The 22,535-nt window shown below is 47.3% G+C and overlaps 1 protein-coding gene across 17 annotated transcripts in view; it reads right to left on the bottom strand.

Moving 5' to 3' along the window:
* The window catches only part of MAP4 (microtubule associated protein 4), a 170,282-nt gene that overhangs the window by 46,994 nt on the left and 100,753 nt on the right, over positions 1 to 22,535 (bottom strand). For 15 of the 17 annotated variants that reach the window (XM_074573810.1, XM_074573816.1, XM_074573820.1 and 12 more), the window contains 9 exons: positions 18,780 to 18,911; positions 14,631 to 14,741; positions 13,897 to 14,025; positions 13,304 to 13,378; positions 11,868 to 12,008; positions 9,167 to 10,093; positions 7,871 to 8,014; positions 6,906 to 7,076; positions 1,458 to 5,768 (listed from right to left, as the gene is read on the bottom strand). In XM_074573810.1, coding sequence (XP_074429911.1) covers positions 1,458 to 5,768; positions 6,906 to 7,076; positions 7,871 to 8,014; positions 9,167 to 10,093; positions 11,868 to 12,008; positions 13,304 to 13,378; positions 13,897 to 14,025; positions 14,631 to 14,741; positions 18,780 to 18,911 — 6,141 coding nt within the window. The remainder of the gene's footprint in view (positions 1 to 1,457; positions 5,769 to 6,905; positions 7,077 to 7,870; positions 8,015 to 9,166; positions 10,094 to 11,867; positions 12,009 to 13,303; positions 13,379 to 13,896; positions 14,026 to 14,630; positions 14,742 to 18,779; positions 18,912 to 22,535) is intronic. The other 2 variants (XM_074573812.1, XM_074573813.1) reach the window with 1 other exon arrangement.

The following is a 22,535-nucleotide window of genomic DNA, read 5'->3' as shown; positions in this document are numbered from 1 at the left end:
AACTCTGCACACGCGTTACCTGTGCAAAACATTCAGGAGGAGCTTTCCTTGTTCACATGGATCTGCTACTAAAATTCTGTTCCCTTGAATACAGCAGTCAGCAAAGGAAAATAAAGACTTTTGGCAGACAATGGAAAGGCTTTAAAGAATTATTACTTTTTTTTTTTTAAAAAAAGAGATACTGCCTTTAGCTTTCCCTTTATTTCGTAGCATCATGCACCAAAGAACATCACTTCTGCAGGCACAAGTTCATGCAGAGAACACCACTTTCACTAAAATAGAACTACTTTGGGTTATGCAACACTCATTAAAATTACAAAAACCTCTCAAAAAACCTGACCAGCATGTTAAGGCGCACTGGAGCTCGATGTTTGTTAAGTTAGTGGCTGCATCATGCAAACTGGCAGCAAGGAACTCCGCAGAAATAGGAACGGGAACAAACTTTCCCTGCCTGATGACAAGGCAAAAAACCGAAGAGCACCCAAGGGCTGGGATGAACGTCCCCAGCCCACCTCAGCGGAGCGGAATTCACCGAGAAGATGCCAATTCTTCCTGAGGAAGGTTTGGGATGAGAAGTAGAAGGGTTGGGTTTGGTTGGTTGGTGTTTTTTTTGTATTATTTTTTTTTTTATTTCATCTGCGACCATATCGCATTCTCCATTTCAAAATTCCTGCAAACTTCATTAAATTCATCAAATTAGTTCCTTCTCATTTCCTATGAGTGCGGGGATCTTGTGCCCTGGACAACAGCCAGGGTAAACAGTCCGAACCTCTTACCAGGCCCTTCACAGTCTCAACAGAGAGATAAAGTCTTAAAAAAATAAAAAAAATCTGTATCAGATTATTATTCTAGAAGGAAGCACATTTTATGGACGTAGCAGCTCAAGGTAGCTTAAGAGAAAGTCATTACTGAATGGCAGGAGGAAGAGTAGATGGTTGCAGTCAGCCTGAGGTAGGATTAAAACCAAACCCTGCAACACGATAGCCACGGAGAAGATTTCCTAGCCCAGAAATACGCAGCTCCCTGCCCGCCCGTGGCGCACGGAGCTGCTCGGGGAGCACCATGATCCGCTGCCGCATCCCAGACGAAAGTCACTTTCTTGGCTGACAAGAAGCTAATGTAACTCAACACCAAAAAGGGCAGAGGTTACTTAAATATTCTACACTAGATAGGTAAAATTAGCTCTGAATGAATAAAAGAAAAAAATAAATAAACCAGGAGTTCTGGAACTTAGACCAAGCTGTCAATCCCTCAAACCCTGGGAATTAGCGCTGTGAGACAGGCAAGCAGAACTAACAGCCTTTTAAGATCAGCCAAAAAAACCCCAGTCATGCCACACTCGCTTGTGCCACATAGGATTAACAATTACGTATTCATGCCAACGCACTGACAAGTAGCAAGGTCTCGCACGCAAGCTGTCTGCATTACTGCCGCTAGCTCAAATCGCAAACACACACCTTTTTCTTGCCTCTGAGGCCGGCTCATACCAGTGGGTTTCGGCTGCCTTTGTTTCTCCCGCTCTGGAGCAGCAGGCCTGGCCGGCAGAGGTGGCACCCCTCTGGATTTTGTGGGTCTCATGTAGCCTTTTATCTGTTCTGCCGCTTTAACTCTCTCTTTCTTGGCATCCTTCACGGCTTTTTGTTCACATTCCTCTTCTTTATCTTTAGTTGCGCCTTCAGGTTTATCTCCTTCGGGCTTCAAGGCCGGGGCATCCTTCAGGTGAGCTTCCCCACCGTGAGCAGCATCCTCCGCTGCTGGCTGAGAATGACCTTTATCGTTATTTTGGGGACTTATTGGGGTTGTTTGGGCAGCTGTCAGGTTTAAACCAGCAGCCTCTGCTTGGGCCGCTTGATTGTCCAAGATCTGCTCGCCCTTCCTACCTCCACCCAGCTCAGCCTCTTCAGCTTTATCCTCCACCCGCGCTTCTGCCTCGCTGCCCGGTGCCGCTGCAAGCGCCGGGGAAACGCCCCCAGCGCCCTTCCCTCCGGCAGAGACGGGTGCTTCTGCTTCCTCTGCCCCTTTGGCACCTACAGGAGCCGCCGTACTGTTTGAATCGGCCACCTTCCGAGGAAGGTCTGGGGAAGCGGTGTCAGCATTTTGTTTTTTATCAACAGTTCTTATTTCTTTGTCACCCACCTTTGCCCCAGGAGAAAGGGGAACTTCGTCCGTCTTTGATTTAACGTCCTGTTTAAGCGAACCATCCGAAGACAGTGGTTTACCCACCTCGCTCCCATCCTGGGAACCAGCCGCTTTGGTTTTACCGTCTTCCTTCGAAGCCTCTTTTCCAGGCTCTTCGCGTCCCAGGTCGATGGGCTGCTCGCAAAATTTCTGCGCCTGCGTCTCCTCCTTCGTACCAGACGCGGGCACAACGCTGCCACCCTCTGCCACCGCTTCAGGAGGAGGGAGCCCCTTATTCCTCACCCCCTCGTCTCTCTGCTTTGGGAAGCCAGAGGAAACACTGCCGACGTTATCGGGACCAGCTCCTGTGGGCTGAGCGAAGGATCCCAAGTCGCTTCCTTTATTATTCCAAAGCATTTGAGGGCCAACGGGAAAGTTTTTAATATTTCTGTTTTCATCTACAAAATCCACCTCTTCCATTCCATACCCCATCGCAGATCCCACGGGAGGCTGCGCTTCTCTCCCGTTTGTTTTTGGCTCGAGAAAAACAGGTTGCTCAGCAGCATTTTTAGCCTTTTTACTACTTCCATCAAAATCCTTCTTTTTAGATCCATCAGTAAAGGTGTGATCTGCCGCTGATGGATGCTCTGGGATAGGAATTCCACCCTTTCCTCTGCTACAAGGAGCAGGACTTTCTGCTTCACATGTGTCAGTTCTCTCCAGGTCGCGAGGAGGAAACATCTCTGCGCCTGCGTTACGCTGCGGAAGACACGGCTGCTGCAAGTTGGCCTCCATCTTTTTGCATTTCTCCTTATTACTTGTGTGCGATTTTTCCGGCTCCAGCGGAACAGCCGGAGCTGGCACCTCAGCAGCAGCAGTCAGGTCACCTCGCAGACCCGCTGAAGGACCGGAATTAGCCTCTTTGCCTCCTTTATCAACAGACTGAGCTTGTTTAGTATTTCCCACCTCTTCACCTACCGCAGGGACATTACCTGGACCCAGTGCAGAGCGCTCAGGACTATTTTCAGCCTTTTTGCCTCTCACGTCTCTGCTTTTTTTCCTAGGCTTGTCCATCACCAGTCCCCCGGTGGGACCTCGTGCTGCAATCGCGTCCGCCTTGTGCTCCGGGAGAGGCTGGGATCTATCTAGTTCCTTACCTTTACTCATGGGCCAAATTTCTTTAGCGCTGACTATTTCTGTCTCTGCCATTTCTATTTTATGACCTGAAAGAACCGCTTGATTAGAGAAACTTCTATTGCCATTTTGTATTTCAGGCTTTTCCAGCAGCCCTTTGGTTAAACCCGTCAGATTCTCCGGCAAAAGCTCTCTTTCAGAACCAGACCCCTTATCTTTATCAACGGTCATTTCTTTCGTGTTTCCAGCTGCCTTCTCTTTGCTTGGAGAAGGGCTTGTTTCCCCCCCAGCACCCAGGGCAGCTGCCCGCCCCACAGGACTTTTGTCGGTTTTTTTCCTTTTCCCGTCGCTACACCTCTTCCTCGGTTTGTCCGCCACCAGCGCGGCAGCAGAATTTACCGCAACCGATTCACTTGCAGAAGTAATTCCGGCCTCTTTGCTTTTATTCACCCAATCTACCTCCTTTGCTGTGCTGATCGTGTCAGCCGCAGCAAGGTGCTTCGCTTCCTCTCCCCTGCTCCCCAGAGTTGGTTGGTCTAAAGCACCTGAATCAACTATTTCATTTTTTCCAACGCTTTCTTTAGGCTTCTCTGCTACCAACTCACTTGACTTTTGCATCTTACTTACATCTGATGTATTCTCCTGAAAGCACTCAGCAGTAACACAGCCCCTCTCTCTGCCTTTAGCACTCATGCTAACTTCCTTCGTTTTATCGGTTACGTCGGGAGAACTGCTTGGGTCCACCTTCGTCTCAAGAAAAGGCTGCTGGAAAAAACTTCTTTCACCTTTTTTACTTCTCCCATCACTACCTCTTTTTTTTGGCTTGTCTGCAGGGTAAGCATGTGTAATGCCTCCTGACGGATGTCCCCTTGCAGCAAAACCTCTGCCTTTATCAGGGGAAGTTGGTTCTTTTATATTCTCATCTGTCCTCGCGCCATCCTCCGAAAGCATCATCTGCTCAGAGAAGCTTTTGATTTTTTTCACTCTCCCTTCACCGCGTTTCTTTTTAGGTCTGTCCATCCCATGCGCAATATTGGGATCTTTTCCCGTCTGCTGCTCTAACGCACTAAATCCTTTCCCTTTGTTTTTATCAGGGGAATCTGCTACCGTCGCTCTGTCCGCTGCTTCGGCAGAGGCGGGATGGTCGGTTGCGTCAGACTTTGCCGGCAGAAGAAAGGGCTGCTCTGAAAAACCGGCAGCCTTTCTGCTCTGCAAAGCAGCGACTTCCTCGGGTTTTGGTAAAACCAATGGTGTAAGAGGTATTTTAGTAGTATCTATCGGAGTTTTCAACACTCCCTCGGAAGTACTACAGTCAACGGCCCTGTGCTTATCGGAGGACATTGGTTTGATTTCATCATCTGTCTTTGGCTTGTTAGGAAGCTTGTCTGAGGGGGCCGCGGCCTCCAGAAGAACAGGCTCTTGGAGGGATTCATTCCCAACCCCTTTGCTTTTGTCACAACTACCTCTTTTCTTTGCCGCTTCTTCTCGTGCCCCGCTGGAAGTCTGAAGCTCAGGATGGCCAGCGCCACCGAATGCTTCATGCCCAGGAGACGCGCGTTTGGCCTCCTTCGCTTTATCACAAAGGAGCAATTCTGGAGGTTTAGTCTCTAAAGGAGTTTCTACTTTGCTTGGATCGGCGGCTTCTGAAAGAGATGGCAGCGGGGCAGCACAGTTTGACTCCTTATGCTCCCTCTTTTCGTTTTTGTCAAGAAGATCTCTTTCCACAGGCTTGGTTGGCTCCTTGGCTGCAATAGATTCCTCCACCTTAGTCTCGCCTACCTGCTGCAAGGGAACCTCTTTCCTTTTGCCTTTAGATTGCGGCACCAAACTGTCATCTCTCCTTTCTTCCCCTTTCATGACGTCTCCATTTTTTGCATCCGAGCCAGATTCTAACGGCACGTCAGGTTTTTGGGCCTGCTGTCCCGGTGCTGGCACCGAGAAGGCATTTTGCTCAGCCAGGATATGACTTCCAGGTACGATTTTCGCACCCTTTGGCGTACCTGGAGCTCTGCTTCCTGAGGCAATTGACTGCTCTCTGCGAGCTTCAGCAGGCAGAACGGGACAGACATCTGGTTTTTGCAATTCGACAGCAAACGGAGAATTTCGAGGAGCTTTTGAGACTGTTACATTGTCATCCCAGAACTCCATCGTTCTTGGCAGCTGGTTTCTCTTTTGTTTCGGTTTCTTTTTCTTTTTCTTCACAACGGCCAGAGAACCTTCCAAATCCCAGCTCTCCCTTGGTACATCTCTGCAGCTCTCCACAAACTCCGACGGCACATTGGATGGCTGCTCCGTTGTCTTTTTATGCGAAACCCTACTGCGAGGGGACGTTCCGGCAACACATCCGAGTTCCACTACGGAACAGGGGTCTACTTTTGGGTCAGAACTCTTCCGTTGTGGGAGACCTACTGGCCGTTCCTCTGGTACATCTGCAATAGGCACTGGTGCAGGTTTTGCTCTGCCAAACCTGCGTTCACTTGATTTGTTAGCTTGCCTTATTTGTGCAGTAGGTAGACCTGGAATACAGGAAGCCTGCTCAAACATCGAAGCAACTATTTGTTTTAAAAAAAATAATAATAAAGATACACTATATATGTGATTATAGCCATCTAAGACAGTCCATACAGTCATATATGCAGAATTTTCCATCACCGACACCACACTAATTCTAAATCCACCTCAGCAGGGCTGGGATAGACATTTACACGCAAAACCTATTTAAACCGCTACCGATAAATACGTCAATGCTATTTAAAAATACATAATTCCTGATACATGCTCTTAGCCCACCGAAAAGCAACAGTTCTTGTAAGGACATGCTATCTCTTTTTAAAAATGCATTAAGGATCCATTTTGTCTTAGGCAAGACAAGAAGACAGATAAACCTTTTTATATCCTTAACTGGCATCCTTCCAAAATGCGAAAATACCAGTTAAGTGGAAAGATGAGACTTAGGGAAGGGAGAAGGGGCATAACGGGGAAGGGGGAGCAGAAGAGTTTCCCACAGCACCCACAGTGGAAGCAGCGGAAGGCAGAGCCTCCGGAGCAGAAGGCGTTTGCTTCTGTACTCCCTTTACAGGCAGCACGAGGTTTCCTTAGCTACAAAGCCACCGATTTTAAAGAGCATCAGTCGTTTGTCAGTTAGCCCTGGCCCACAAAGTCAGCCTCCAGTCGCCAGCGTAAGCAATAACAGCTCACGGGAGAGGCTGGCTTAGCGGAGCAGGCAGAAAATTGCATTTTCCTTTGATAATGACAAAACTCAATTTGGAAGGAGGTCTTCGGCAGGAATATTGTAATAAGAATTAATGGTCCTTTTTAATACCGAAATAAAAAGCGAGCAAGTAATGGCCAAAAAGATGGTGAGCTTTTAAATTCTACAGCAGAAGAGAGAAGCCACTCCCAGCGCTAAGGTACCAGCAGCACCCATCTTTGGGCTTTTAGTCCGGTGAACGTGGAGAGGAAAAGGCTATTTAAGAGGGCAGGGATTAGAGGCAAAGTGCAAGCAGAGGCACTGATGAATGCAAAGAACCGCACGGCTGCTTGCTGCAAAAAAGATTTCTGCTTGCTCAAGTGGCAACGCAGCCAGCAGGAAAAGGTGAAGAGTTCACAGAGGATTTTTCCATTGTAAAATTGAATTATGATTTATATTCTACCTGTGGGCTCTGGCGGGGTTTTTTCTTGCTGAGGTTCTGCGTGTTGGACATGGTTGTGTTCGGCCGCCTCCTTTTGTTTCTCCGTAACAGCAACATCCACAGTAGTAACAGATTTTTCTGGAAGAAGGTCTTTATTTTCTAGTGCAATGGCTTCTTTTGCTTCTACTGGAACTGAAATATGAAAAGAATGAACAGAACGCTTCAGTTCTTAGGAACACAGGTAACCTGCAGTATAAAAGCAAGGTTATAGGTTTTATTTTTATTTTTCATAAGGATGAAGTTTATAAGATGCAGCAGCCTACTAGGCATTATCTCCTCACAAGCCCATTTTAAGCAGCAATTTTCTATTTCGGCAGACATGCCAAGGTGGAGGAAAAACACGACACAAAGACTGTCTTGGGGCTTAAGCGCAGGGTGAGGATTTGGGTTATTTTTTTTCCTCTTTATAATCCACCGAATTCAGACTATACTAGCTTCCCACTGGAATTTATATCCAGAACATACTCCATTATCAGGCTGGAGTCCCAATCTAACGCTAATCATCTAGCATTCATATATACCTTAGAATATATTCATGCAGACACTACAAAATTCCTAGCCACCCATAATTACAACAAGTCTTAATTTGCAAGACATAATTACATTGGAGAACAGTTCTAGATATAATTAATTTTATTTAAATTTTAAATAGAAGTAAAAACGATGACAGACTTTGGTACAACCATGGATGAGGAAGAAAAAGGCAAGTTATACGATGGTAATTTCAAATGCTAAGACCACCACCTATTGATAACAGCCCCCATGTTTGCACACACTAATTAACCTTCTTGAAATTAAACCTTCGTTGCTTTGTCCTTGGGCAAGGAGAGGAGAACAGCGGCTGCAAAGAAGAACGTCGGTGGCGGGGCAGAATTAGCTGGGAGCAAAGCGCTGGCTCGTTTTATACCGCGCGTTGCATTTCTCACCTGCTGGTTCCGAAAGATGGTTCGTCTGTTGGGGAAGATGCTGCTCGTGGTGGCTGGGAGACGCTCTGTCGTCTTCAGCTTTCTCCAAAAGACCAACACAAGCTTCTGGGACTTTCAATTCTTGTTCCACATTCGCAGTTGCTTCTGCAAACAGAATGTAAAGAATAAAAATTCAAATTATTTTTAATTTAGGTCAGATTCAGATTAAAAAAAAAAATAAAATAATCACTTCCTCACCTAATACTTGTCTTCCGCAACAAATGAAAGGGGTTTTTTCACTTTCAAAGCAGCGGTAATCTGCTTTTTAGGATCACTTTCTACCAGCTCTCCCCTCCCGAAAGCCTAAGTGTTCTGCTCAAGCCAATCTTTCCGTGTTGCCTGGTATTTACTCTTTGAGTCACCCACCTCCGTCTCTCAGTTACTACATTCTAGTTGGGATTTTTTTGTTAAAACTTCCCTTTTTTTAAAATGTATTCCTGTCATTAAACTAAAGAGTGGTAGAAGGGAAGAAAGAAAATATCTCACTCCAACTCCTTCTGCAATCAATCCACATAACACTGCCTCTGCCCAGCGCGATTTGCTGTATTTTTACAGCAATTTTCTTTCCAAAAGGAGAGTGTCCTTTGAGAAATCTCTGCAGCGGAGGATCTACTGCCCACCACCATGGGCGACAGATTTCACCGTGGAAATTTTTTCCACCGTGGAAAACACCAAAACGCCCACCTCGCCACTTCGACGCCTATAGCCATTCCAAGGAAATGTCACCAAACTATCAAAGCCGACCAGTCTGGCCAGAAACCGCTGTGAAGATAAAAACCTTTGCTTGAAAACACCGTGTCCTACAGGATTTGTGGAGATCTCAGTATCTGCTGGGGTCGGCAGCGATACAAAAATCAGTAGTAACAGGGATGAACTAAAATGTCTGTACGTCTGTCCTAAAAAAAACCCCATACATCACTGCTAAGAACGCCAAGGTAAAAAAAAAAAAAAATCATTTTGATATTCTAGTTTTATATTTTATAAGCAAAAACTCCTGATGAAGCGCTTCCTCGGCTTGTTTTCTTGACAGCAGAACTGAGCTCTACTGAAGGTGTTTTGTGCAAGGCACAGCATAATCTTTAGTACTAAAAAAATACGCTTTTCATTTGACAGTCTCAGACAATTGTGCACCTGTGTGGCCATCGCTGTGTGCCACCAGGAGTGTTGCTGTAGTGCTGTGACAACTTACAGCGGCTTCTCACACCACCCGCCGTGCCATTTCAAGCCTGAATGAAGCCGTCGGGCACAGCCGCTCACCTGCAGGAGGCTTGTCGAAGGGTGACTTGTCTTGCTCAACAGAAGGCTGGGATGTCATCAGCTCTTCAGATGCTCCAACCTTGGTGTCAGCTGCAGAGAGGGACTCGGCTTCCACAGAGGCAATCCCAGAATCCATGGCAGGAAGAGGCTTGGCTTCTGCTGCAGGAGCAAACCCAGAATCCGTAGCGTGGTGATGGTTGACTTCTGCTGCCGGGGCAAACTCTGCATCTGCTGCTGGGGCAAACTCTGCATCCACAGCATGGTGAGATTCCACATCTGCTGCCGGGGCAAATGCCATGTCCATAGCGTGGTGAGATTCCACATCTGCTGCTGGGGCAAATGCCATGTCCATAGCGTGGTGAGATTCCACATCTGCTGCTGGGGCAAATGCCATGTCCATAGCGTGGTGAGATTCCACATCTGCTGCTGGGGCAAATGCCAAATCCATAGCGTGGTGAGATTCCACATCTGCTGCTGGGGCAAATGCCATGTCCATAGCGTGGTGAGATTCCATATCTGCTGCTGGGGCAAACGCCATGTCCATAGCGTGGTGAGATTCCATATCTGCTGCTGGGGCAAATGCCAAATCCACACCATGGTGAGATTCCATATCTGCTGCCGGGGCAAAGCCTGCATCTTCCGCTGGGGCAAACTCCAAATCCGTAGCATAATGGAAGACAGCATCTGCTGCTGGGGCCAAGCCAGTGCCTGCCACCGGGGCGGACGCAGGACTGCCAGCAGGAGGAGCCTTGGTTTCTGGTGCAGGAGCAAACCCAACATCTGTAGCCTGAAGAGGGCTGGCTTCTGCCGCAGGCGCAAATCCAGCATCCAGAGCTTGAGGGGGCTTGGTGTCTCCTGCAAGAACGGAGCCAGTGTTTTCTGCAGAAACAGCCATGTCATCCCAGGCAGGAACAGGCGCTGCATCTGCTACAGAAACAGACACCAACAACCAAAAAAAAAAAAAGATTTTTTTTTTTTTTTAAATTTTTTTAATTACCTGACCGTGCGGTTTTATGATTAGAGAAGACGAGGCTTTCGCTCACTGTCTCTCAGCGTCACTTACTCCCCCAGTTACACCACTGCACTCAAGTTGTTCTAGACTTTATGACATTCCTCAGCGCACCCAAGTGCTTCTCCTACTACAGCCTCGTGCGCCTGGCTTTGTATCCTTCACTAGAGCGTTAGACATCCGTCTGCTCCTCACAAACCTCGGCCGAGAGAGGCATTGTGCTCATTTAAAATCCACCTGATGCTACGGAGCTGGCAAGGGCCCAGAGCTGCCGGATCCGCTGCGAGCAACACTTTCCAGCAGAATATAGACAGGAATCACAACGAGGGTTTTTCCTCCATAGCAGGACACAAACTGTAGGTGACCCTTTATGAGCCCGCTGTGTATTCCAACAGCGGAAAAAGTCCTGAGCCGTTCCGGAGCCATACATTTTAAATATCGTTTATGCCTTGCACGGGTGGAACGGTGCTGTGACTTGAGCAGAAGCATCGGCACTCTTGACATAAGCCGCTGCCATCCAGTAAATCACCAGCTGCCCTTTATTCTTTCATCCCCAACTCAACCTCGTTCAGTTTTTTTTTTACGTAATATCTACTAAATACTGAGCTGTTAGTTTCAAAATGACATTTGTCAGTTCACGGTACAATCAAACCTCTGCATTTAAGTTAGCGTTTTCTTAAGATCCCCTTGAAGGGGTTGTATCAGTCAGTTTTAGTTTAGCATTTCAGCTGTCTAGAGGCAAGTTTTCACAAATTATCAAGAGCCAGAAGCACGAGCTTCCTCTTGGGCAGCTGTTCACTTCAACAGCCCCAAGCACTGCCCGCACTCCGCGTACCGCAGCACGGCGACCTGAACCTCCCAGACGTATTCCTGAGTAGACGTTAAAAAAAACCCCCAACGTTTCTACTGATAGTTTGAATCACATCTAAAAATATCCTCCCCAAACAATGGAAAATGTATTAAATCTTAAATTAGACACTTAATAAACTGGAAAAGGAAAGAAATTAGAAAAAAATGGAAAAGGTGCCTTTTAAAATAGCACTTCAGGATCCATTTAGATAAAACCAATATTCCAGTGAACCAAACCAAAAACTTCCATTATGCACCAGCATATTTGGGTCTGCCTTTCTTTTTTTTAAGTGATATCATGATCTTCTCCAAAATAGGATTTACAGATTGTGATTTTTATGGAAGAATAAGAGAGTAAAGAAACAGATATTAGAAGTAGTATGGATGCTCCCCGGTGAATCACGGGAAGCACTGGAATAAAGCATAAAGGAACTGGGCAAAGACCAGTGCAAAATGTACCGTGAGGCTGATGCTATATATAAATACCTCAAAAACTCTTCCTTTTAAAGACTCTCTAAAACCGAGTTTTTAAGGTATTTGTATACAGCATCAGACTCATGGTATAACCACGGTCTTGACACACCTTCATATTTTTCCGGAGCTAAAATTTTAATGAAGTAGAGGATCATGAAATCGGTTACCGGACTGTGAGACGCGAGTTGAAAAGTGGAACAAACTCGGTATTTCTCACCCACACAACTGAGGCATTACAAACCTTTAGCCACAATGGCATTTGTTAACACCTCGCTGCGTTTCCTTCAGAAGAGGCAATACCGTGGCTTTCCACCGCGACAACTTGCTCCTCTAAACCCGGCGCCGCTCTTTACACCGGGGCAACATTACCTGAGGTGGCACCTCTTGGTCCATCAGCAGCTCCAGCCTCTCCTGGGGACGCCGTTACTGCCGGAGGGATGACGCCAGGAGTCAGCGCTGCAGGGCTTTCCGGCAAATCCGGCTTGATGGCTTCAGTCGCTGTGGGGGGCACTGGGCATATAAAAGGAAGTTTGATTGAGCACTGGGGTCTCAGCACACAGCTCTCTCTTCCGGAGCCGCCAGGACGTGAATCACCCTTCTCGGGGTGCTTACCCTGATGAGTAAGCTCCCCCGCTTCAGCATCCCAGTTGGGTCGCGCAAGAGGAAAATCGGGTTTTACTGTCAATTTTCAGAAGATTAGTTTGTGCAATACCTAGGAAAACACCTCTGTCTTGCGAGAAGCTACTGCTGGGACAAAGTTGAGCAGTGCTCAGTTCCAAGGCGTCCCGGTTCTACCCTCAGCCCTAGGTACAGCCACCAGCTCCAGAAACACCTTCTACCTAGGACCAGTGTTCAACCTACCATCATCTTCGTTTGTTCACCAAAATCCACAATAAAGATCCCATTATAGATCAAATACCATAATATACGTGCAACCACAACGGAATTATTTACTCATTGGAGCCTCGAAGATTTGGCTATAACCATAATCTAAAGATAACTGGACAGAGTACGTAGGTTTGCAACTCGAATTCAGCTTCAAATTCTGTTGATTATGCACGAGCCAAAGTTATGTTTGTTGGTGCCCTCGGTGGCACCGATCCTTCAAAGCAGTGAACACGAGCACTCTGACTCGCCACTAAAAGTCAGGAGATTCAATTCTTAGTATGTACAAAGACTAGAACCCTTGACAGTAGTAAAGTTCCAGTTTTAGAGTCTCTTTTCAAGAGTAAATTTTATTCACCCTATTTATTGTTTTAGTGTCAAGTAACGCTTGAACACACACCCCAACTGGAAACTACGGTACCTGCATTGTAATGGAGACACACAGAACTGGAAACACAGTCTGGAAGCCACAGCGCTTGCTGCTGAACCTGTTTTTTTTGCCCCCATCTAATTCCCCAAACCTCATGAAGGGGCATGTTTTCAGCGGGTAAAGCCCTGCCACACGATACGCTCCCAGAAGGACACGCCAATGATATCTACCGATGGCTGGGTTTGGAACTGCATGTGTTAAATTTGTTACCCTAAGTTAGAAGTAAACAGCCTATATAAATGCGGGGTTCTCTACACCTCTTCCAGCACTAAACCAGAAAACACGTGTCAAGTAACATCTCTCTAAAACAGGCATTTCTAGTCTAAATTGATTTGAGAACCAGAAATGGTGTTTTTCTTGGTCAGGTCCCGCTTCACTCCATTAGCGCCTTTTGCGTCTTGAAGAGGCAGACAAGGAGAGAAGCTCTGCTTCTGCTGCTCAGAGACTCTCTACAGACACTTCCAGCAGATCAAATCAAATCAATTTTTACCTGATGGCTCAACAAAGAAAGAGGCATCTGGTCCCTTCACATCGTGCTGAGCTCCCATCCAATGTTCTTCAGGCACTACGGAAAACAAACACCTTTAGTCCTGCCACTAACACCGCTTTATGTTTTCAGTTGAAGGCACTGACCCTGCTTTTTTGTGAGTTCATTCTCAGGGAGCTTTTCAGTTCCCTTAAGAACTGTACCAGAACATCATGTTCTTCCGTGACTATTGTTAGCGAAAGCTTGCATCGGAGAAGAGTCACTGACTCCAGGACCTGACAGAGCGGGTTCTTTGCCCAATTCTTCTGGGCAACTGGCTCCAGGTGGCGCTGCTTGAGCAGGGGGCTTGGACAAGATGTTCTCCAGAGGTCCCTTTCCAACCTCAACCATTCTGTCACCTCCTAACATCTTCAGAACATTCACACTGAACCACGAACTGTCATTGCCAACAGGGTACTTTCTCACCTCGACTCATTTTATGTATCAGCTCCCCCACCAAGACTCTTTTAGGACTAGTAAACCGCCATTTTCCAGCTGCGTGCCCCTCAAACCCAGCTAGCGTGACAGACAGGAACGGCAAAACATCTGTTTCTTACCTGCTTTGTCTTGCAGAAATTCTGCATTTGAAACCAGGCCCACGAAGGCTGATGAGTCTAGAGCCTCTGCAGGAGAATACAGGGGCCCCAAGAAAGGTTGTTCAGGTACCATCATAGATCCATGTGGTGCTAATGAAATGAAAAGACCGTTTGTTAATCGCGATGCTAGCCCTAATGACTCCCCTCCTAAAGTAAAAGTCTATACAACACTTGGAAAATAAGCTCTTCTGTTCTGCTCACAAGCAGTTTAGATAAAAGCTTGTAAGCGACTCTCTCAATTAGCTCACCTTTACAAACTGCACTGTAAATTCTGTAGGCATACGTAATTTTTTCACAAGGTATAGGACAGGAAAAATTATTTCCCTTCTGCTTTCTGCTTCTGCTCCCATGAATTCTTGTTAATAACCACTTAAACTCCAGCAGTCCAAAAACTGAAGACCACTTTGTGGACAAAGTTCATGGATATTTAGCTTCTAGCCAGGAAGACAAAAGCCATCAGTAATGCCTGATTAAATTAAACTCAACTTGTCTAGTTGTTCTATTTCCTTCTGCCTAAATACAGTTCAAAAAAACCCTCCTGGAAGTAGCTACGGGAATGGCTTTAGGCACAAAAAAAGAGAAAAAAAGAAGTATTTATGTAGTCCGTGAACTTATCAGCTCAATAATTTTCAGTACATGAAAGTCAACAGAGAAAACACCAAAACCTGAGGGACAAATGCCGAGGAGGAACTCACCATGGACGTCTCTGGAAGCATCGACATAGTCCGTGTAGAGCGGCACATTCTTCATGTCAGTAGGGAAAGACAAATCAGGCAGGTTCTCCCCTCTGTGCATGCTGAAGGGGTCTGGGGGGAAGACAAGAACAAGGCCAGTGTCACCACACGTGGGTTACAAAACAAGGTGAAGATACGCTTGACACCACCACTGGACTTCAGAGGAAAAGCTGCTTTCAAGGTTTACTAGAGGCAAACACCTTCCCAATTAGAATTTATGCCCAACAGTAAAAGACGGTTGCTCCGGCTGCTTCCTAGGGAAAACTGACTCAAGTTCAGATTACGGCCATCACATGGAGGACCTGTCTCCTCCTCTCACGGAGGAAGCATCTGTTTCTGACCTGATGGCCACATCCAGCTAACTCAAGTCAGGAACGCCGGCTGAGCTCCAGACCAGTTAACCCTGCAGCAGACCAAGGAAAACCAGTGGAAGCTACATGCTCTCCTCCCCAAGAACAGTACACCAGTATAGACTGACTGGTGGGCCAGTGTTTTAACCAAGTTACAAGCCAGAAAGGAAAAGAACACATTTCCCAGTGTCCCAGGCAGACAAACAGTCCTCGCCCTCAATTCCGGAGCCGGCGCACGGGTGAGGCTGTATCTTCAGTCCACGTTTACAAGTTGTCTGGCGTCAGCTTTGGTTGGTCTAACGTGCCTTCGCTTTGTCCATGCTTTAAGTGGATGTATCAATGTCAGCTGCAGAAGACGGTACTTCAGCTGCTGAGGATTCAGCAAGAGAAAATTCCTTTTCTGCAAGTTTTATTTTTTGTGTGTACACAAAGCAGGGACGGAGAGAACCATCACGCCGGCTTTTTGAAGACGGATTACTTAACTGAAATGCCATGAGTCAGAGCAGACAGATATCCTCACCAAGAATAAAATGCCCAAGAGATGACCCTTCCATGAGTTAGTCCCTGTACCGTAACGCAGTCAAGGGCAAGACACTGCAAGGGGAAGGAAACGTGGCATTGCCCTCTCAAACACGTTATTCCGTAGTTTATAAACCCCTGGATGCGTTTCAGGATCGCTGACTCCTCACACATCTTGTTGGCTTGGGCCAGCTGTATCCCTCTCCAGCCTGGCACAGCCCAACAACGCAAGGGTCCCACCCAGGTGGGCTCTTGCAGATGAGGGACATTTCTCATGACTGTCTCACGCGTCGCGTTCCTCAGGAGCTGAAGAGCTCTCTGTTCCCAAAACGTCCGTCACACGGTGACTTTCAGACACCACACAGACTTCTTCTGGTTAAGCGCAATTAAAAGGGGTTCAGCTGAGGCTGTTATTCATTTTTAGGTCAGGCATGCTCTCTGCGGGGCTGACCGCCAAACTGCTAATGTCCACGTGCCCGTGGTGCTCCAAGATGTCAAGACCAGGTGAGCTGCATGAATTCCTTCATAAATCTAACAGAGTATTTCAGACGCCAAGACAATCATAGACTCACAGAATGGTTTGGGTTGGAAGGGACTTTAAAGACCATCTCGTTCCAAACCCCCTGCCCTGGGCAGGGACACCTCCCACCAGCCCAGGTTGCTCCAAGCCCCGTCCAACCTGCCCTTGAACCCCTCCAGGGATGGGGCAGCCACAGCTTCTCTGGGCAACCTGGGCCAGGGGCTCACCCCCCTCACAGCCAACAATTTCTTCCCAATATCTCATCTCAGTCTCCCCTCTGTCAGTGGAAAACCCTTCCCCCTCGTCCCATGGCTCCCCTCCCTGCTCCAGAGTCCCTCCCCAGCTTTCCTGGAGCCCCTTGAGGGACTGGAAGGGGCTGGAAGGTCTCCCTGGAGCCTTCTCTTCTCCAGGCTGAGAATGTCTTCATTCATAGTGAATTGTAGAAAATTTTAATTTCAATCTGTTTAAAACTCCATTACTCAGACTAAATAACTGCCTTTTTTCCAATTAAAAAAAAAAACAACCACAAAACAAACCTCACAAAAAAGCATCGCGGCTGAAACCAATTAAAAAACTGAAAGCTGCTGGTGATCCCCCCTCGTTGTCCAGCAGCAAGATGACGTGACAAAAACGGGCGACCCAGACTGAGCCCCATCTCTGCTCCAGAGGGAGAAGCGGAGGGAGGTAACGGCTGAGCTTTTGTCTCCCATCTCCAAAGACCCTCCGCAGGCTGGGAGCGGGTCTGCGCCCTGCTCCGGTTTCAGCAGGCGGGTAAAGGATGAGCTGTATGGATGGGATACGGCCCGTTCAGGAAACGATCGGTTCTTGCATTAAACGAGCCCAGAAAATAATTCCCTACTTGCTCAAAATTTGCAGCTTGTTCAGAATACTAGGAAGCCAGACAAACGTTAAGAATCCAAAAGTATTACTTCTAGACAGCTGGAGGTAAGGTGGACAAAATACGTCTGAAAGTTTCTTTTCAGCTGGCTTCCAGAGACGCTCACATCCTCCGCCGTTCAGAGAGACGTAGCTCCAGTCTGCCCACGATGGTGGAATAATAAAAGCGTATTACTGCAGATCATTTAAACGACGATTCTTCCTGTTTGGGTATTTACCTGCAGTTACTCTAATAAACCATGGGTACGCTTGTGATTAAGGGCCTTGCAGCACTTTTAAAGCTTGCAAGGGACTAGCTGATGTTTTGATTTTTATTCGCTGTGCATCACAATAACACTTTTAAAACAAGTCTTTTTCTTATAGGTAGTGTGTGAAATAATAAAAAATAAAAATAAAAATACATAAGTAAGTTGTTTTGCTCCTAACTGTTACTTTCACAGGGTCAGGTCCTCCCACTGCCAGATCACAGAACCACAGAATGGTTCTGGTTAGAAGAGACCTTGAAGCTCAGCCAGTTCCAAGCCCCTGCCATGCAGCGTTTGTAACACGTAACAGCAAAGTCCAGAGCAGACTCCAACACACTCTTTCAGCTGCTCTCAGAAATGGCAGAATATTCCAGCCGCTGAACCGAGCTGGCATTTCCCATGTTTCTCACCAAGGAAGGAGGAATTACAGCAACGCTGGGTGGGAGACCTGTCACACCATTGACCGGAGAATTCTCTCCTTGGGAGGAAAATCATCCCACTGTTTTCCAAAGAGCGTGCGTAAAAATATTTAATAAACCAGTCGCCTTTTATGAGCCTGTTGTTCACATTTTCCCCCCTTCTGCTGACATGTTGCTAAAGCTCGTCTATCCGCTCTGATCCCTCGGCTCACTTATGGGAATGGACTAATCTCTAAGCAGAATCTCTTGTTTACACAGCTCCGGGAAGGGCAGCATGGAAGAATACCGGCAGCCTGAAGCATACGTGGTACCTGAGGCACGTACAGGTCAAGATACTCTAAAGACATGAAACCGAAGGAAACGTGGGTTTGTGCAATAGACGACCCACAGATTGACACTATTCGGGCCCAAAGAATACCGGGTGGTGGGCTAGGTGTGTAAATTGCTCCTAATCAACAAGTTTGTCATCTGGCTATCGAGCATAACCCCATCAACACCCCGTTCTTCCCTCTAACAAAGCAACGGGACGGGAAAACCCAACAACTGTGTTTGAGAAACCAGCAGCTCTTTTGTTCCAGTTGTTCCATGAATCATTTCTTACCTTTGTAACAATATATTGACTTCTTCACAGAACCTCTTAGTAAACGTGAGATTCAGACAGCAAGAAAATAATTTAGTAAGCAGGTCTACAGTGCTCAAAAACGTATAAAAAGAAGTTTCATCCTGTTGCAGGCAGTACCTTTCCCAGCTTTATTGCCTCTGATGATCCGGGCAGCACACACGTCTCTCAAACCCTGAAGAGCGAGCAAGTAACTTCTCATAAGCTTTCTCAAAAAATGAGAGAAAACTGGGTGAAAGCTGTCGGGTGAAAGGGTTATCCTTTTGCAGGTGCAAAGTTATACAAGGTTCATCTAATTTTCAAGCGAGTCAGCGGCTGCGCAGGCCGCCTCGGGAACAGAGCGACCCGCATTGCGGCCGCAGCTACGTGACGGCTGGAACGGGCACATCCGAGCGCCAGGGAAGCCCCGCTTTCCGCTCTCAACAATTTTGGCCACAGGGAGGCAAGAGAATAAAACCATCCTCAGGCTTAGAGGCCAGGAATCTACCACATAACTGATAAAATAACCCATCCCACAGTTTTCGGAGTAACCCACTCCTACCAGTCATCTCCATGGGTTTGAACACGGGCTGCGATTCAAAGCACAGGTCTCTGTCGTCCACCGTCCAGGTATCATTGCGATCCAGAAAGTCTTTGTAGGACAGCTTTTCATCCATGATTTCTCCTGGGAACACTGAAATCAGAGGAGAAAACGACACAGTCAAAAAGCGAAACGTTAAGCTAAAACATTTAAAATAGATTATTGCATGATATGACATTCAGAGGCCAACAGATTACATCAACTGTTAGCCAAAACAGAGACGGTGAATATTCATTTTTTACTGTTTTGATCCAACTCCTCAAACATAAGAAACAGAATAATGGGAATTTTTGCATCTTGACACACACGTAAGATCCAGAGCGGACACACACGGCAGAGCCCTGTGCTGTTCTTCAAGCGTTGGACAATTCACGCCAGCTTCTCACGCTCACCTTTAGGGAGATTCTTCATTACCATAAGGGCCGGAACAACCCCGAGACCCCAAACTTGCGAGTTTGAGCAAAGCTTTCACGTCTGGCCATACGGAAATGCCGAACACAAGTTGCTCGTCAGGTCACAGCGGGGAAGGAGGGGAAACAAAGCCCCTTCCTCTCCTGCCCATTGACTTGCATACGCCAAATCCCACCGTATTAACAAAAACGTTAGTGCCACCACAGACACACAGTACCCGTTGGATGGGTTTGCTCTCTATTTTACTAGGAAGACAAACTCCAAATCATTTAATTGAATAACTTCTCCCTGAATGCCGCAAAGGCCTTTATTTGTATATCTTAATATTTCACACTTAAGCCTAATCTTCCCCAGCGTACGGTAAAGACGGTTCTCTGAACACAGCAACACATCCAAGCCTGATGGTTTATAACCGTCCAAGGAAAACGTTGATCCTTCTTTGCTGGCCCCTGTCAAAAACCACTCCACTGAGACCAACAGCCTTCAGCAATTCGAGATGTTATAGAGTCAAGTATTCTATTACCGAAGCCTTGGTAGGCACCTTTCACAACCTAAAAATGCAGGGAAACATAGACTACATAAAACTATTTCAACGAGATTTGTCACAAGGAATACTAAAAAGCTGCAGATCAGCCTTTTCCTGAAGTCCTTACAAGCAGGTGGAAGATATTTAGAAACCAAAGCAAAGTGTGAACAGAAACACCCTCCCGCAGCAGCACTAAGACACGCCATGGGCTCTCCTCTTCCTCACCTTCCATTCTTGTTGTGTTTGGGTTTTTGAATTTACATCTCCATTTTGCTCCAGCCTATTCTCTTCTCCCAGTATAGCACCTTGGGATGAACTAGTGGATAAGCAAGAGCCTGTAGAATCACAGAATCGTTGAGGTCGGAAGGGACCTTTCAGATCACCAAGTCCAACCGTTAGCCCAGCACTGCCAAGGCCACCACTACCCCACATCCCTCAGCACCGCGTCTGCCCGGCTTTTAAATACCCCCAGGGATGGCGACTCCACCACTGCCCTGGGCAGCCTGTTCCAACGCTTGACAGCCCTTTCCAGGAAGAAATATTTCCTCATATCCATCCTAAACCTCCCCTGGCGCAACTTGAGGCCATTTGCTCTTGTCTCATCGCCTGTTCCTTGGGAGAAGAGCCCGACCCCCCCCGGCTACCCCCTCCTTTCAGGGAGCTGTGGAGAGCGAGAAGGTCTCCCCTCAGCCCCCTTTTCTCCAGGCTGAACACCCCCAGCTCCCTCAGCCGCTCCTCACAAGACTCCTGCTCCAGACCCCTCACCAGCTCCGTTGCCCTTCTCTGGACTCGCTCCAGCCCCTCCGTGTCTTTCTTGGCATGAGGGGCCCAAAACTGGACACGACCCTCGAGGTGGGTCCTCACCAGTGCCCAGGACAGGGGGACCATCACTGCCCCACTCCTGCTGGCCACGCTATGGCTGACACAGGCCAGGGTGCTGGTGGCCTTCTTGTCCACTCGGGCACACTTCTGGCTCATATTCAGCCGCTGTCGACCAACACCCCCAGGTCCTTTTCCGCCGGGCAGCTCTCCAGCCACCCTGCCCCCAGCCTGGAGCGTCCATGGGGTTGGGGTGACCCAAGAGCAGGACCCAGCACTCGGCTGTATTGAAGCTCTGCCTGTGGCTGACGCACAAAACACGGACAACGGCCCCATCCGCATCAACGTCGCCTTCAGCAATTTGATTTCACCTCCATCCGGGGAGGCCGGGTTTTAGAGGCCCCCAAGCACTGCCGGCCTCTCGGGGAGGGTGACCCACCCCCAGGTATCAGGGGGGAGCTTTGGCCGTGAAAGGAACCGCAGGTGCATGTCCACTGACCGCTATTTTTAACACTTCAACTTTAAATCACTTCAACAGAGAAAGAAAAGCAGCAGCGAGTGGTAACGGCCAGGATGGGAAAAAGCACTAAAGCATTAAGTTCTCCGTGTAAATAAGAGCTGTATCGATGCAAACAGCACACGAAAGCTAGCTATAAATGAGCTGGCACCGACGAGGTTTGAGTTACGCTTAAAATTAACACACAAAAAAATCCTGAACTTCAGCTGCGCCAATGCTGGCTACGCCACTGCAGCTCCCTCGGAGTCCCATCCCTCGCTGTGAAAAGCTCGGTCGTTTCAGCTTTCAAAGGCATTTCCATTTCCAGATCCTGTACTTGTACAAAGGAAACAAAACCATACGTCCTAAAGTTTTCAAGTATCACCAGTGCAGGGGAAAGGCTCAAAACAAATACCCAGACTCACGACTTCTAGGATTAATTTTCATTTTAAGACCTGAATTTGTCAACTCTTCTACTGACGTTACAGTTTCAAACCGGTTCCCAGTTTCTTCTGGAAAAAAACACAAAATATTTTACACAAACTCCTTCTCTCACCCCTAATGCAATGTGCCCACACATCTCTTTATGCTTTTAGTATTTTTACCTTCACTTAGGCTAACGACACTGCTGGCAAGACTGGAGTTCAGGAAAGGAAACTGATAGTGTGCCTCAAAAGGTATCCCCGATAAATGACCCTTAATTCAGTGTAAAACTGCACTTAATAAAAGCAAAGCCAATGTTAACACGGAGAAGGAATAGAGCGGAAGAAATAATTAAAACCACAACGCTGGTACACAAAAGCAACGACCGCTGCCTCTTCTCGGAGGCCGAGGTACGAGCCCATCGCAAACAGAGCAAGGCGGAACAAAGGTTGGTCGTAATAACTCTAATAAAAGAGGTTGTAATAATTCTCATTAAAAAAGTGATTCTAATAAAAAAAAGTGACTGAGCAAGAGGAAGATAAAAGAGGGCTTTTTTGGTGGTTTTTTTTTTGTTTGTTTCACCAAATTATGAACCCCTGCCAGTACTAATCAATCAGTGGTTACACCAATTTGATGGGAGATTTTGTTTTTTCCAAAAACAGGAGGCAATGCAATAAAGTCAGAAGCGTGTCAGACTCTGAGCGTGGTACCTAAATACAACTTCTCATAATTAAACTCTGGAGCTCCATGCCCCGCTCCCTGGGCTCTGAAACTTCGCGAGGTCAGAGGCGTTTGACGACCTACGGATTCCTGGGGATTCCTATTTTGGGTGATTAACGGCAACACACTTTAGCAGGGACTTCGCAGATAATCCCCAGGAAAGGCAGGAGAATTAATGAGCTTTAACTCCCCTGGAGGCGTCCCGTGAGCCGCGGCGTGGCAGGCGGGACAAGGGACCAGGCGAGCGGTTCTCTACCGAAATTCAGAGGGAGGCAGAGATGGTGTCACCAGGTTTGAGCGTCACCTGAACGGGGACATCCCA

Source organism: Larus michahellis, chromosome 2 (assembly GCF_964199755.1).
Source record: "Larus michahellis chromosome 2, bLarMic1.1, whole genome shotgun sequence".
Taxonomy (NCBI): domain Eukaryota; kingdom Metazoa; phylum Chordata; class Aves; order Charadriiformes; family Laridae; genus Larus; species Larus michahellis.
The sequence above is the reverse complement of the archived record's forward strand: the minus strand, read 5'-3'. Positions and strand labels throughout refer to the sequence as shown.